This window comes from Myotis davidii, unplaced genomic scaffold (genome assembly GCF_000327345.1).
Source record: "Myotis davidii unplaced genomic scaffold, ASM32734v1 scaffold292, whole genome shotgun sequence".
NCBI lineage: Eukaryota > Metazoa > Chordata > Mammalia > Chiroptera > Vespertilionidae > Myotis > Myotis davidii.
Genome location: NW_006285042.1, coordinates 5,160,803 through 5,176,653, shown reverse-complemented (window position 1 = coordinate 5,176,653; position 15,851 = coordinate 5,160,803). Strand labels below are relative to the sequence as shown.

Sequence of the window (15,851 nt, the reverse complement as noted above, 5' to 3'; positions counted from 1 at the left end):
TCACAAGTATGTTGAAATGGAGCATGTTCACCATAAGCTTCCTGAAGTATATGATAACTTTCAGCAGCACTTTTCTTATAAATAATGAATTAAAAATTCCTGCAAATGTTCTTTTTTTGGCATGAAATTTGACATTTTTAAGCGTAAAAATATCTATGATGTTAACACCTTCAGAAAATTTGACATAGAAAGTTTTGAAACTTGTTGTCAATACAATAAAATAGGATACATATCAAATTGCGTATATATCAACATATGTGTAACTCCATCTATTGAAAAAAAATCCGCATTATTAACTGCTATAGTAAGCAATCTGTAAGTGAACACAAGCAGAGTGAAAATGTTAATGAAATGCAATCTTGGCCACCCCATTTCTGTATAATGCTGCTTTGGATTCTTGTTCTTTAGTGAAAGAACATGAGAATCTCAGTGATTAGGGAATCAGATCCAGGATAATAGAGGGGAGTGAAGGAAGCTGCACTTATTAGTATCTACCTTTAGGAAGTTTTAAAATTGTATAGTCTGGACTATCTCATATAGACTTCTCTCCATTTTGCAAATAACATTTAGGTCAAAACAAATAAATTATTTTGCTGTTTATTTAGCTCCTAAATACCGGTGCCATTATTCAAATTAAAGTATTTTCGACTGTAAAGCTTCCTACTGCGTTGCTTTACCAGAATCAAGGTATAAAACATAATCAAGTTCAGTTTCCTATACATTTAAATGTTTGAGCTATTAACAGCGACTCCCAAATCTAACTCCTGGCATGTGTGTCAGCATCTTTTGGGAGAATTTTCATTCTTAGCCAACTTCACTGATTACTCTGATGCTCATCAGCTTGGAAATCATTGACTTGCTAGGTAGAATTGGTGTTCTCATCACATCTTCCCAGGTTTGGGTCAAGTTAGGGAAGTTTTTTTTCCTAGCAACTTGGAGGATGCACCACATATAGTAAGCATTTCTTTTTTAGAATGAATTTGTTACTGAAAGTGAAAATAGATGAGGGAAATTTGATAGATAGAGATTTGGTGTTTGTGTGACAAATACAATAAAAATGATGATAGTAAAAAAAAATGTTTTTTAAATATCCTCATAAAGAGTGGCATAGTACAATTTAAAATATTTCTATGTTGATTCTTTGTAGGTTGGAATTTATCTTTTGGAAGATGGCCTAGCAAAACTAGACTTTTTGAGTGATGCAAATTCAAGAATGAAAAAGTTCAATCAACTCATGAAGAAAGTGATGGAAAAGTTATACAATTTCATTATTCCAGGTAATTTTTAAAGTAAGCTTAAAAATTGCTGTTACTTAAGAGTTGTGGTTTCCCCACGCCACACTCCTGTACATAACAATCAGAAAAGACAGCTAATAAAACCATAATAAAAATTAAACAACCTCCATAAAATTTCTGACAAAATTATACTTTTATAATTTTACTAATATAGTTTGTATCCTTATTTACTTTTTACTGTGCTTAGCTTATAGTAAATTTTTTTTTCATGTTATAGTAGGCACAAATTTTCCACATGGCAGTTGTGCCCAAAAATGAATCTGATATTCTTACAAATTTGTATTATTGACTTACATACTTACCTCCTGATTGGCTATAGGTGCTACCAAATGCCTGTATACAGTGGGAACTCTTGCCTTATTAGACATAGAGACATTATGTCTCGTGGATATTTTTATATGAATATATAAAAGTGAAATAAATTATCCTATCTAATAATAGACAAACATGGTAATTAACCGTACCTCTGACACGCTTCCCAGTTGCTAATCAGGGCGATATGCAAATTAACTGCCAACCAAGATGGCGGCTGACAGCCAGGCAGCTGAAGCGAACAGGAGGCTTGCTTGCTCCAGTGATGGAGGAAGCCAAGGTTCCCCGCCTGCTGCTGCCGGCCTCTGAGCTGCAGTCTAAGAAACAATGGTGCAATTATAGAAGCTAAACATTCCCCAGAAACCTGCTTTCAGCCAGCCGGGCCTCAGAGCTGGAGTTGCAACAATGTTTCAATTATAGAAGCCAAACAAACCGAGGTCTCAGAGCTGGAGCCAAGCCTCAGATATAAAGCCAACTCTCAGCTCCAGTGACAGCCATAGAAGGTAAATAAATCCTAGAAGAAAAAGACAAAAAGGAGAGGTTGGGAGTTTCAGTCACCCACCAGCCTGAAAACGGCCCTCAGCCCCTCACCCAGACTGACCAGGCACCCCAGTGGGGACCCCCACCCTGAAGAGGGTGTGACCAGCTGCAAATAGCCATCATCCCCTCATGCAGGCTGGCCAGGCACCCCAGAATTAAGGGTAGGGCCCTCCAGTGACAAAACACACTGATTAAATCCTCAGAGTTGCGAGAGTGCATGGTGTGTCTTCGAAATAAGAGTTGCTTGTAACTATAAAAGGTAAATCGGGTTGTTTTGAGCACCTTGTTATTGGATATACAGATGTGTTGGAAGAGGATGAGGAAGATTCAGAGAGTGAGCCAGAGGGACAGGACATTGATGAGCTCTATCACTTTGTGAAGCAAACACATCAGCAAGAAACACAGTCCATTCAAGTGGATGTCCAGCATCCTGCATTGACTCCTGTGTTGAGACCTTACCAAAGAGAGGCTGTCAATTGGATGCTACAACAAGAGCATTTCAGAAGTACTCCCGTTAGTGGCAAGTATAAGATGCTTCCAGAAAGGCAAATTGATAAGAGGGATTATAAGAGAGAGAGTGTGGTGGTGGGGGGGGGGGGGGTGATGGGGGTGTTAATATTAAACAAATCATATTGAAAAGATAGGATAGAATGCGTGTTACTATGAACAATTATTTTCTAAGACATGCCTCAAAATTGAAGTTAGGGAAATTCATTCATGGGTAGGAGTTGATTATATGTATTAGTTTTCTTTTCCTATTAATCTGTTATATGCTATACTTTGTTTTTCTGTCTTATCACTTGCTTATATGAAAAATAGTTGTGCCCAAAGCATAGGAAGCTAAAAAATAGTATCTAAAGAAAACAGTAAAAGAATTCCTAGCCTTTTCCCATGTGTATGTGGCTTACCAGGTTATCCTGTTTGTTAACTTATTTTTAATGTCTTTATCTGGCAGAAAAGAAAACAAACAAAAACTTATTTTTATGGTTATATTTTTCTTTAGAAAATGCCCTGCACTTCTTATGGCGAGAGATTGTTACATCTGAGGGCTTGAAACTCTACTACAACCCATACACAGGCTGGTATGGCAAAACTTTATTTATGTGTTTGATATTGAAAATAAATATTATGAAACCTATATGAGTTTGGTAATATATATCTTGACCCTTGGCGGTACCTCAAGAAGGAATACTAAGTTAAAGTCTCATTAGTCATTTTTATAGATAAGATAGACATAGAATTAATAGAACTTGTCATTTTTCAGTAAATGAATGTTATACAAGAGACTTAAGATGCTTAGTCATTGATATTTTTATTTAATATATTTTATTGATTTTTCACAGAGAGGAAGGGAGAGGGATAGAGAGTTAGAAACATCAATGAGAGAGAAACATCGATCAGCTGCCTCCTGCACATCCCAATTGGGGATGTGCCCGCAACCAAGGTACATGCCCTTGACCGAAATCGAACCTGGGACCTTTCAGTCCACAGACCGATGCTCTATCCACTGAACCAAACCGGTTAGGGCTTGTCATTGATATTTAAAGAGATTGTAATTGCCCTAACCCAGCCATGGGCAAACTATGGCCCGCGGGCCGGATCCGGCCCGTTTGAAATGAATAAAACTAAAAAAAAAAAGACCGTACCCTTTTATGTAATGATGTTTACTTTGAATTTATATTAGTTCACACAAACACTCCATCCATGCTTTTGTTCCGGCCCTCCGGTCCAGTTTAAGAACCCATTGTGGCCCTCGAGTCAAAAAGTTTGCCCACCCCTGGCTTAAGCAGTTTTTGGTTGTCACAGTCTTATATTCTAGAAATAGGGATTTGAATTGTTTCACCCTGAAATGTAGTTTTAAAAGTTAGACTTTATGCATTTCTTCTAGTTCTCTTTAGGAACAGTATAATTTTAATTGTATTCCTATGGTGTATTTTTCTTGTTTCTTCTCTGTTAGCATCATCCGTGAGTACCCAAGTGCTGGGCCACAGTTGTTTGGTGGAATCTTAGCAGATGAGATGGGTCTCGGAAAGACAGTGGAGGTTTTGGCTCTGATTCTGACACACATTCGACAGGATGTCAAACAAGATGCTCTGACTCTTCCTGAGGTAGGAGTACTGTAGGGCTTGGGGAAGCAGGGGACATATGTTCTCATAAATCATCATAGGTCAAAGATTTGCTTGGTACTTAAGTTAACCCTTGCATTTAGGCTGCAGCTGATGACTTATATTAGCTATTAGTTACCTTCAAGTGGGCACAGAGAATGGGATGTTTCTGCCCTGACAGGGTTGTCTTAAGTGATGTTGGCCAACTAGGAAGGGGGATATTCTCTCACCAAACTTGCTTTTAGTTGGCAGAGAAATGCCCTTAGGAAAATATATTACTTCCTCAAATGTTTTGTCACTATTACAAGTCTCCATAGTACCACTAAATATTTTTGAGACTGTTTCTTTTTAAATTGCACAAATATCAGATATGTAAATAAAAAATGTAATGAGAACTTTTTAAAGGATACATAGCTTATTAATTAGAGCGCTAGATAAAATAAACTGGAAATCCTTGTTCCAAAATATATAATTGTGTATCAAAATGTAAATTTCAGAGTTTTAAAACTGTTCCACTGAGGAAATAGAGTTCATATTTTTCCCTAATTAAATCTAAAATTAAATTTGCTGAAATGAGCCCACTAATTAAGGCTATAACTGTAATTAGCTGTAAGACCCACCACCATGCTCACAAACTTAGTGATAATATGATATTTTGATAGGGTCCGATTTGCAATGTTAGGCCTTCAGGTTTGAGTAGACAGTAGAAAATAGCTATTTCCTTTGTAGAAAAATAAATTGGAGTATTCAGTTTTAAGTATCAGTAATTTCTTTTTGGCATTTTCTCATTAGATATTTTAATTCTAAGTTATATTTAGTATTATTATAAATTAAATGGGTTAATTCTGTATTTAAACAAGCCTTAAAAAGTTAATTGCAGCCTTAGCTGATTTGGCTCATTGGATAGCATGTTGGCCTTTGGACTGAAGGGTCCTGGGTTCAATTCCGGTCAAGGGCACAGGTCCGGGTTGCGGGATTGGTCCCTGGTAGGCGGCCTGCAGGAGTCAGCCAATCAGTGATTCTCTCTCATCATTGATGTTTCTATCTCTCTTTCCGTCTCCCTCTCTGAAATCAATAAAAATATAATAATAATAAAAAGTTAATTGCAGAAGTCCCACACTTAATATTTAGATAATTTAAGATAATATATAATTTGCACAGTTTGTAAAAGTGATAGCTAGCTGTAAGCCCTGAAACAAAAAAATGTTGGTAGGTATGAATAGCACATTTAGCCTTTTTATAACTTTTTACAACTCTTTTGCATCTCCTTAATAGAAGGAAGGTTAATTTTAATAAGCAACTCAGAATTCTGAAAGCAAAACCCTATGTGACTACTGAATGTTGTTTATATCAGGGAAAAGTGGTCAATTATTTCATTCCATCACATTCTGGAGGACAAGTAAAAAACACAGAAACTCAGATTATGGAAATTGAACCAAAAGAAAAAGTTCAGTGCCCCCGTAAGTATGAAATCTCTCAAAGAAAATATCTTTTTACAGTTTTCTGTTGTAGCTCTGGTAATCCTCATATGGAGATATCTTGTCATTGTTACGAATAATTGTGTTTATGGTTGTTTATACTGTGAATAAATAGGTTTAATTATAAGTCAAAGTATCTTAACAAAATAAATTCTTGTTTTTTTTTTAACTTGGTCCAGGTAGTTCTTGCTCAATATTATATTTAAAAAATTTTAGCTTACAATTTAAACCAGGCTTTGTTTATTCTCAAGCATAGCTACCTCAATTTCTGCTAACAAATGAATGTTTCCCTTACTCATAATAGCATACATAGAATAATTGTGAGAGAGTCTTTAAAATAATTTTAAGTGATACTTGCTTTGTAAGAATAATAAACTCACAAATAATGCTTTCTTAAATTATACCCATTACAGTAATTATTAATGTGTTGAGATAAATTTTTATTAGGTAGTCTTCAAAATGACAATATAGAGACAACATACCTTCAGTAAATCTTTGCTTTATTTTTTTATTAACTTGTTTCTCAATGCACATTAAAATGAACTGATTTTTATTTTCTTTTAATTTTAATTATTTTGACTGAGTTAGCATATCCTTTTACATTTAGCTACACGTGTGATGATCCTGACAGCTGTGAAAGAAATGAATGGAAAAAAGGGAGTTTCCATCCTTTCCATCTATAAGTATGTCAGTTCTATATATAGATATGATGTTCATCGTAACAAGAGTCTTCTGAAACGGATGCTGAAATGTTTAATTTTCGAAGGTCTTGTGAAACAGATCAAAGGCCATGGTTTTTCTGGGACTTTTACATTGGGGAAGAATTACAAGGAAGAGGATATATATGATAAAACCAAAAAGCAGGTAACAGAGCACTTACACTTACTAAGTAGCTATATGTGATGCCTCACAGAATGAACTGATTGGTCCCACCTTGACACTAAAGCTTTTACCATCTGAAGATAAATAACAGCCTGGTTAGGAACATCACTTATGGCTATGACTTATGTTTTCTACTTCCTGAATATATGTTCCATCAGAATAGAAACTTTATTTTGGTTACCATCAAACCCTGCTTGGCCTATAAGCAAGTATTCAAGTATTTATTGCATGAATTATAAAATTAGTTAGTTAAGCATATTATAAAGTTTAACTTCTCTATTCTTATGCTGTTGTCAGCAGTTTAAAAGTTTGTTCCATATATTAAAAATGTTAATGATACCTTATATTTGCATAGCTCTTTATATACATTTTGAATCTTTTATATAGTCTTTCTTTTCCCATGTTCATCTTATAAAATGTTTGCATTTTGTTATAAAACTGCTTCTTTGGGGCTATTAATTTCAATTTGCTTTTAAGAAAATAGTTACGAATTTGTAAACATAAATCGAGGAAAGACTAATGACAGCAAGTCCAACTGTGGAGCTCCCAGCTTGGCTACTGTGAAAAACACAGATAAATAAGTTCATTTCCTCAATAGGGAGTCTCTAACAGTTTTTCCCCAGCCAGGGTAGAAGAATACAATGAATTCCTGGCTTTTACTAATTCTTCTATCGCCAAAACAAGAAAATCTCCTTCAATTGATACCATTCATTCTGTGTTAAGTGTCCCAACTCCTCTGTTCAACCTTGGCTCTGACCTCCCTTCAAGGAAGCTGTTACTGGCACCTGCCTTCTCATCACAGCCTCTCTCAGTACAGCCCTCTTACACATTCCTGTAGCATCATCGTCTTACTGTTCTCTCTTTCCAACATACTCCTTTGAAAGCAGGGGCTAAGTATTCCTCAAATTATATCCCCAACATCAAACAGAATTGACAATAAATAATTGCAGGAGGGAACACAAATAGAAAGGAGAAAGAAAGAAGGGCATTGTTTGCTAATTGCAGTAACTAGTAAGTTAACTTTTCACTTTCTTTAAATGCTATATTTTAGTACTTGTAATTTTTATAATCGCCCTCATTTATATATTTATGTATTATAAACTACTAGTCTTTTATTGATTTAGGCAGACTATAAATTATAAGAGGTTAATACCAAAGTATGAATAACTCCCTTTATCTTTCTAATTTTTATTTTCTCCATATCTTTCTTATACAGTATGCCTTTTTTTTAGACCTGCAGACTATGGGGAGGCTTTTTAGAAAGGGCAAATTGAAAGTCACTGATCAGGAGTAATTCTCTTCAGGAAAAACAGTAGCAGGATTTTTATGTAAAGCCCATCAACAAAGTTGGAAATTTAATTTCAGAAATGTAGCTTGTTGAAATAAATTAATGTTTTTCATAGGCAGTATGGAGTCCGAGGAAAATTCAGAAAGAATCCAGAAAGTCATTGAGCAAGGACACAGATTCTGAATACTTGCCATCAAACACCTCTGATGATGATGATGATCCTTACTATTATTACTATAAGCCCAGGAGAAATCGTAGTAAAATGAGAAAAAAGGCTGTTCCATCCACAAAAAAGGAACAAAGTCGACCTGACATCAATCTCAGTTTACAAGATCATGATCCAGCGACCAGTGACTCTGGAATCACTGATGTTACCACATCCACAAGTACCTGTGTCTTTGAAGTCCACCAAGAAGATGCAGCAGAGACCCAAGCTGAATCTCTAAACCCTGCTGGTGGTGATGTGCCACATTCTAATATTATGAGTCCCCATAATTCATCTGATTATCGCTTTGAGTGCATATGTGGTGAACTTGACCATATCGACCGTAAGCCTCGTGTTCAGTGCCTGAAATGCCACCTGTGGCAACATGCAAAATGTGTGAATTATGAAGAGAAGAATCTGAAGATTAAGCCTTTCTATTGCCCCCACTGCCTTGTTGCAATGGAGCCAGTATCAACTAGAGCAACTCTGATCATCTCACCCAGTTCCATATGTCATCAGTGGGTGGATGAAATCAATAGGCATGTGAGATCATCATCTCTTCGAGTCTTGGTAAGGCAATTTGGGCTCCTTAAAGGAATAGAAAAGTGTAAATTTTGCTACTTTATGATAGTTTTTATAATTTTTGTCACTTAGTTGTTTATCCAAAAAATAACGTAATGAGATAATAGTAAATCAGAACTTGAGGAAATTAAGATCATTCAATAGAATGGTAGACTATTTTTTTCTCACACTAGAAGTTAAGAAGTTAAAGAATTTGAGCAGAAAGATATGCAAGCTTTTGAACAAATTCTTTATCATGTAAATGAAAGTCTTTATATAAACATTTATACTCAGAGAGGAATGCAGTTCAAAAACAACATTGTATGATAGTAGCTACTTGTCTGACCCACCACTTCATAGCTCCAGAATCATCCTCTGAAGCCTCAGTTACCTTATCTATAAAGTAAGAATTTACTCATTTACCAAATATTTATCGAGCACCTATTTTATGCCAGGAATTGTGCTAAGTTCTGAAAATAGTATCTCCTCACAGACTTACTGGGAAGATTATTTGATAAAGTGCTGGCATGTAGTTTGTGTTCATTCAGTGTCAGTGTTTACTAATGTTAATGTTCTTTTTCACTCAGTTCTTCTTCCCATTCAAATGTTATTGTAGGTTTTCTGTATTTCAGCCACTTTCATAGGCATGGAGAGAGTAATAAGCAAAATGCCATCTTTGTGATTGAACAGCTCTGTTCTGTGGGGTAAACAGACCTTAGTTTGAATCTTGGCTCTACCAGTTTATTTTTGTTTATTTTTTTATTTTATTTATTTATTTTTTATTTTTTTAATTTTCTTTATTAAGGTATTACATATGTGTCCTTCACCCCCCATTACCCCCGCCCATCCCCCCAGCTCATGCACTTACCCCCTTAGTGTCTGTGTTCATTGTTATGCTTATATGCATGCATACAAGTCCTTTGGTTGATCTCTCCCCCTCCCGCCCACCCTCCCCTGTCTTCCCTCTGAGGTTTGATTTTTGGACAGAGTGGAACAGAGCAGGAGAGACAGAGAGAGAAAAAATCAACGTGAGAGAGACACATCGATTGATTGCCTCCCACATGTGCCCCAACTGTAATGGGCATCAAGCTTGCAACCGAGGTTTGTGCCCTTGACCGGAATTGAACCCAAGACACTTCAGTCCAGGGAGGCCCGACACTCTAACCACTGAGCAAACAGACTAGGGCTTGGCTCTACCAGTTTTGAGCAGGTTACTTCATGTTTCTTACATGTGCGACAGGAATGATAACAGCCTCTAACAGGATTGTTGTTGAAGGTAGATAAAGCTTAGTACAGTGTCTGAAATATAAAAAGCATTCAGTAAATAATAGCCCTTACTTTCCTAGTTTTTTGTATCATTGTGTTTTTTTGCAAATGTTGTTGATTCCATCTATCTACCTACCTATATGTCATGTCCTTTTCTCCTGTCCTTCCCCTTGAGAACTCCTAAATGTTCTTCAAGATCCACCTAAACTTTTAATTCCTTTCTGAATTTACCTTTCCAGCCATGGAGTTGGTCCTTCCAATGTGATGCTATTACATTTACTTCTGTTACAGTTCCTTTCACTTTGCTCCTATTATTAGTCTACCACACTAAAATGTGTCTTTCTCTTGACAGGTATGGAAGGTATCCCAAAGCATGGTTGGTGCTAAACATGGAGAAAGGGCTCTGTAAGGGATATGTAAATGATTATTTCAATGACCTTTGAAGAGCTTTTCTGCAATTAACTGTCTATGCTGGTTATTTCCTAGGTATATCAAGGAGTGAAGAAAGATGGCTTCTTACAGCCTCATTTTTTAGCAGAACAGGATATAGTTATCATTACCTATGATGTCCTTCGTTCAGAGCTAAATTATGTAGATATCCCACACAGCAATAGTGAGGATGGACGTCGCTTACGGAACCAGAAGCGCTATATGGCTATTCCAAGCCCCCTGGTAGCTGTGGAATGGTGGAGGATCTGCCTTGATGAAGCTCAGATGGTTGAATGTCCTGCTGTAAAAGTGAGAGTTTCTGCAGATTTTCTGAGAGCTGAGGAAGAGATGGGGACAGGGGAAGGGGTTGGGAGAAGCTGTCCATAGAAAATTTAATAATTTAAATGTAATAAATTAACCACAGTGTTGATATTAGCCAGAAGTTTGCTGTTAAATACTCTTACATTTGTTTTTATGCTGTGAACTGCATAACCCTTAGGAATTTTTCAGTACTCTGAATCATTGCTCTGTATGCAGTGCCATGTATATTTGAATAAGATAGCAGTTTATGTGTGATGAGGATAAAACTAAACTGTATTTAGAGACTTTCGTAAGCATTTCTGCTGAGTGGAAAGCTTATCATATAGGCTCTGATAGCTTTGTACCAAAGTTGACTTTGGTAGTTTATCAGAGAGACCAGATGGCAATGGAAATGCTACTTTAGAAGATAGAATTTTGATTCATCCTTTGTCACATGTCTTTATTCCTGTCTTTGGCCCACCTGTAACCTGAATTTTTGAATCACATCTCTTAGTACAGTGATTCACTGCAGGATGGGGTGAGGATGTATCAGGCATTCTGGCGGGGGGTGGGGGGGGCACATGGCATCCTGCTAATGAGAACCACTATATTATAAGTTGGCCCATTGAATAAGACAGTCAACATGGAGTATGGTAACTACTAAATAGAAGCAAGTGCTTCTGACCCAAAGTGTCGATTTCCATGGGCTGTTTTCATGAGTCAACATTCCTGACTTCTGCATTTTTCCTGTGGTTATTTTTTCTTTTCTTTTTTATTCCATATTTCTCTCTCATCAGGCTGCAGAAATGGCTCAGCGCTTGAGTGGGATTAATCGCTGGTGCATCAGTGGTACTCCAGTACAGAGAGGACTGGAGGGTAATATATGGTTTTCTCACATACTGCATATATTTGAAAAGCTTAATTTTTGAAGAGAAAGTATTGTTATTTTAACCTTTGCTGAAATCCTTACTTAAGTGATTATATATGTATTTATATTTGACTCCTGTAGTTATAAGCATTTATCTTTTTTAATGGAATTGGGTAATTTTTGATTATAGACATGAGCACAGTTATATAGTGAGTATTCCCATTGTACTAAGTTGAACAGTCATTGCGCATGCCTGTACAGTGGAGATAAGGTCCAAATTGAACTCAAAGTTCCAAAGTAGTAGATAGAAAACACAAAGAACCCAACGAGAGAGAGAGAGAGAGAATTCATTTTAATTGGCTGTATCTATAAAAATAGGACCATAATTTTTATTGTCTGAATTCATTATAATTTTACTAATTGTAAAAGTAATAAAATATTAATAGCTGAATAATATCACACCATGTGGTTATGCCATTATCCCTTCAACTGTTTTTCTTCTTGGACATTTAGCTTGTGCCTAATTCTCCTCTCTCTCCCCACACACAGTATAACTCATGCTTCTACTACATACTCATTTATGTAACTTAGTTTTTCCAAAGAGCAGACATTGCATTTTTAAAACTTTTATTCAAGTTGTGAATATTTAAAACTAAAAGTTTAAAGTTGTTCTACATAAGACGTTCCCAAAAAGCTGTCATTAAAATGTTGTTAAATTGTAAAATATAAATATTCTTGGAGTCCTATGGCAAATATTCATCCTCAAAACTTATCTTACTGAAAATTCAAGTTATTGTATATTGTTTGTTTTCATCAAGACAACTATCACTCTGCTAAAATAAAAATATCAACATTCATTATTGTGACCTAAAAACAGTCTGCTTTCTGATAATTGTTTTTAGGAAGAAAAACATCGTCTAGGGAGATTTTATAAGTACATACTTAAATATTTGTATAATTTTAGTAAGTTATATTAAAGTATATATTTATAGAATAATATCAGGATAACTAACAGGCCAGATTTAGTGGTCTGCGCTTACATTTGGAAACTGCCTAAATTGTAGCTATTTAGGTATTACTAAGATCTCATTCATCTCAAAAGTTAGCTGAGAGATACTGAAAAAAAAAACCTCTCAGTTACTTTTTTTCTGATTTTAATGTTAAAAGAGTATAAGCAAAAATTCCTGTTTTCTGGGTAGGTTACTTTGGATATGTGAGGTGTTGGCAGATGTTTTGAGTGCTTGTCACCATTCAGCAAATTCTTGAGTAATGTTTTTAAAAACAGGTTCGTTAAGAAGTAAATGACATATAACAAAGCTGTAAATATTTAACATGTAAAATTTGGGAATTTTAAATATATATACCTATGAATCTATTTTCACAGTCAAGATAATCACACCCAAAAGTTTCTTCCTGCCAAGTTACCTAAAGAAAGTTTTCCAAAACTTTCTGGAATTTTAGGGGATTTTTTCCTTCCTCTTTTCTTCCTCTCTTTGATTTATTTAAAACTCTGATTCCTGTGGTGTCCATTCTTTTTGTAGTTGTTACAATGGGAGCGTTAGCCTGCTATGATTTACTATGTTGTATTTGAAAGTGGAAGTCTCATTTGTTTGTGTGTGTGTTAGACCAGCATTTTTCAACCTTTGCTTCATTGACATTTTGGGCCAGATCATTCTTTTTCGTTGGCAGCTGTCCTCTGCATTTAAGGATATTTAGCTTCTACCCACTAGCTGCTGGTAATACTCCTGCAGTTGTGACACCCACAATTTGGGCAGTTTCTAACAACTGCAATGAAGAAATACAGAAGCAGTTATTCTCAGTGTGCTCTGTTCTTTTTGTCTTTTCAGATCTTTTCGGGCTAGTGGTCTTTCTTGGTGTTGAACCTTTCTGTGTCAAGCACTGGTGGGTTCGACTTCTCTACCACCCTTACTGCAGGAAGAATCCTCAGCCCCTCTACAGCTTTATTGCCAAGATTCTGTGGAGGTCTGCAAAGAAAGATGTGATTGACCAAGTCAGTACAATAAGTTTTTATTAATTAAGGGTATTAAAAGGGAAAAAAAGAGATGGAATGAACAGTTAAATTTCCAGGTGAAATTTTTTTTTTTCTCTCTCTCTCTCTGCAGATTCAGATACCTCCTCAGACAGAGGAAACCCACTGGCTCCACTTTTCTCCAGTGGAAAGACATTTCTATCACCGTCAGCACGAGGTGTGCTGCCAGGATGCCGTAGTCAAACTCAGGAAGATTTCTGACTGGGCTCTGAAGCTCAGCAGCCTGGACCGAAGGACTGTCACCTCCATCCTGTACCCACTGCTGAGGCTCCGGCAGGCCTGCTGCCACCCGCAGGCCGTTCGCGGAGAGTTCCTGCCACTCCAAAAAAGGTTTCATTATCAGTTTCCTCCCATTACAACTGAGAATCTATATATATAAAAGCTTAAGCAATCCTTTGACCAGTAGCTATGATGCACACTGACCACTGGGGGCAGACACTCAACCCACAGGCATGGAAAAATGGAACAGACTGATGAATCTCAGAGGGAAGGGGGGAGGGGAAGGGCAGGGAGAGATTAACCAAAGATCTTATATGCATACTAGAGGCCCAGTACACGTATTCATGCACCAGTGGGGTCCCTCTGCGTGGCCTGCGGGGATCGGGCCAAAACCGGCTCTCCGACATCCCACTAGGGGTCCTGGGTTGCGAGAGGTCACAGGCCAAGGGATCCCACCAGTGCACGAATACATGCACTGGACCTCTAGCCTATATATATATATATATAAAAGCCTAAGCAACCTAATGATCAAACAACCAATCTACCAGTCGCTATGACATACACTGACCACTGGGGGACAGACACTCAACACTGGAGCTGCCCCCCAGTGGTCAGTGCACTCCAATAGTGGGACGCTGCTCAGCTGATCTACAAGCACCAGACACAGGGCTCATGGCCGGCAAGCACCACTGCAGCAGTACAAGCTTCTCCAGATCAGGACTGACTGGGCGTGAGCCTGCAGCAGGCGCAGCGGGACTGGGATGAGCAGGAGCGGCAGGTGGCCTTAGACTTCCAGTTTCAGCTGACCCCCACAGGCCATGCCGAGGGACCCCACCAGTACATGAATCCATGCACCAGGCCTCTTGTATAGTAATAATACACAACATTTAAGCAATTAGCTTCCTAGCCCACAGTTTCGCTGAGCTGTCAATTATTTTAGCAGGGTGGTCATTTTCTTTGGTATGAAACTTCATTTGTGGAAGAGAATCACATCTTCAAATTATTTTTATGATTTTTAACATCTCTTTCCAAATTAGGACTCTTGTGGAGTTTTGTTGTTTTGTTTTTGCTTCACTCCAGATATAAAAGGTATTTTTATATTTTTTTAGTTTATAGAGTTGGGTACTATCTCGAGTTTCAGGCATCTTCTGCAGGTCTTTTAATGTATCCCCATGGGTAAGTGAGGACAACTGTAATTAAGTTCACTTTTTGTGAACAAAAGTGATAATGGTGAAAATGGAGGTGAAGAGAAAGATGCTGAAGATTTCACAAAGACTCTGTAAGCATCTGATGATCTTATGCGATATAATACTCTCGCTTAGCATTTTCTTTCAAGTTCTAAGCAGTCTGCCTCTTCTTGTAGCACCATGACAATGGAAGAGCTTCTGACATCACTGCAGAAGAAATGTGGAACTGAATGTGAAGAAGCACATCGGCAACTAGTTTGTGCTCTCAATGGCTTAGCAGGCATCCACATCATTAAAGGTAGAAGGTGATTGCTTTGTTATCTCTCACTCTTCTTCATGATAACTTTTCTCTGTCTGAACTCAAGTGTTACCTTTTTGCAACTTGAATGAATCATTGAGTGTTCTTTTCAATAACTACTTCAATCTGTTATTGCATTTGTAATACAATAAGAAATTATGTAGTTTTGTAGCCTTTATAATAAACTGTAGTGATGCTTAGGGGCTTTCTAGTAGTAATGAGGAAAGTACTGATATAAATGTAGTCTTTTAAAACCTCCTCTAATAACTTTAGTTTAGAAAATTTTATTTCATTCTCCCAAAACTAAATAAAATATAGTCCTTAGAGGCATTTAAGTATTTCATAATGGTGAAATAATATATATTTTTAAGTACTTGGAAAATTTAGGAAAATTTTTTTTTAATATATTTTTTATTGATTAAGATATTACATATGTGTCCCTGTCCCCACATCACCCTCCACCACCACCCCCACCCCCCCGTTGTCCGTGTCCATTGGTTAGGCCTCTATGCCTGCATGTAAGTCCTTTGGTTGCTCTTTCCCCTTTACCCTCCCCTCCCCCACCCTC

The 15,851-nt window shown here is 37.0% G+C and overlaps 1 protein-coding gene across 7 annotated transcripts in view; it reads left to right on the top strand.

The window, feature by feature from the left end:
- Nucleotides 1-15,851, top strand: part of SHPRH (SNF2 histone linker PHD RING helicase, E3 ubiquitin protein ligase) — a 67,593-nt gene that overhangs the window by 10,132 nt on the left and 41,610 nt on the right. For all 7 annotated transcript variants that reach the window (XM_015558527.1, XM_015558525.1, XM_015558526.1 and 4 more), the window contains 12 exons: nt 1,148-1,277; nt 2,449-2,667; nt 3,151-3,229; nt 4,105-4,255; nt 5,607-5,712; nt 6,338-6,594; nt 8,016-8,675; nt 10,419-10,670; nt 11,459-11,537; nt 13,377-13,540; nt 13,653-13,909; nt 15,162-15,283. In XM_015558527.1, the coding sequence (XP_015414013.1) occupies nt 1,148-1,277; nt 2,449-2,667; nt 3,151-3,229; nt 4,105-4,255; nt 5,607-5,712; nt 6,338-6,594; nt 8,016-8,675; nt 10,419-10,670; nt 11,459-11,537; nt 13,377-13,540; nt 13,653-13,909; nt 15,162-15,283 (2,476 nt within the window). The remainder of the gene's footprint in view (nt 1-1,147; nt 1,278-2,448; nt 2,668-3,150; nt 3,230-4,104; nt 4,256-5,606; nt 5,713-6,337; nt 6,595-8,015; nt 8,676-10,418; nt 10,671-11,458; nt 11,538-13,376; nt 13,541-13,652; nt 13,910-15,161; nt 15,284-15,851) is intronic.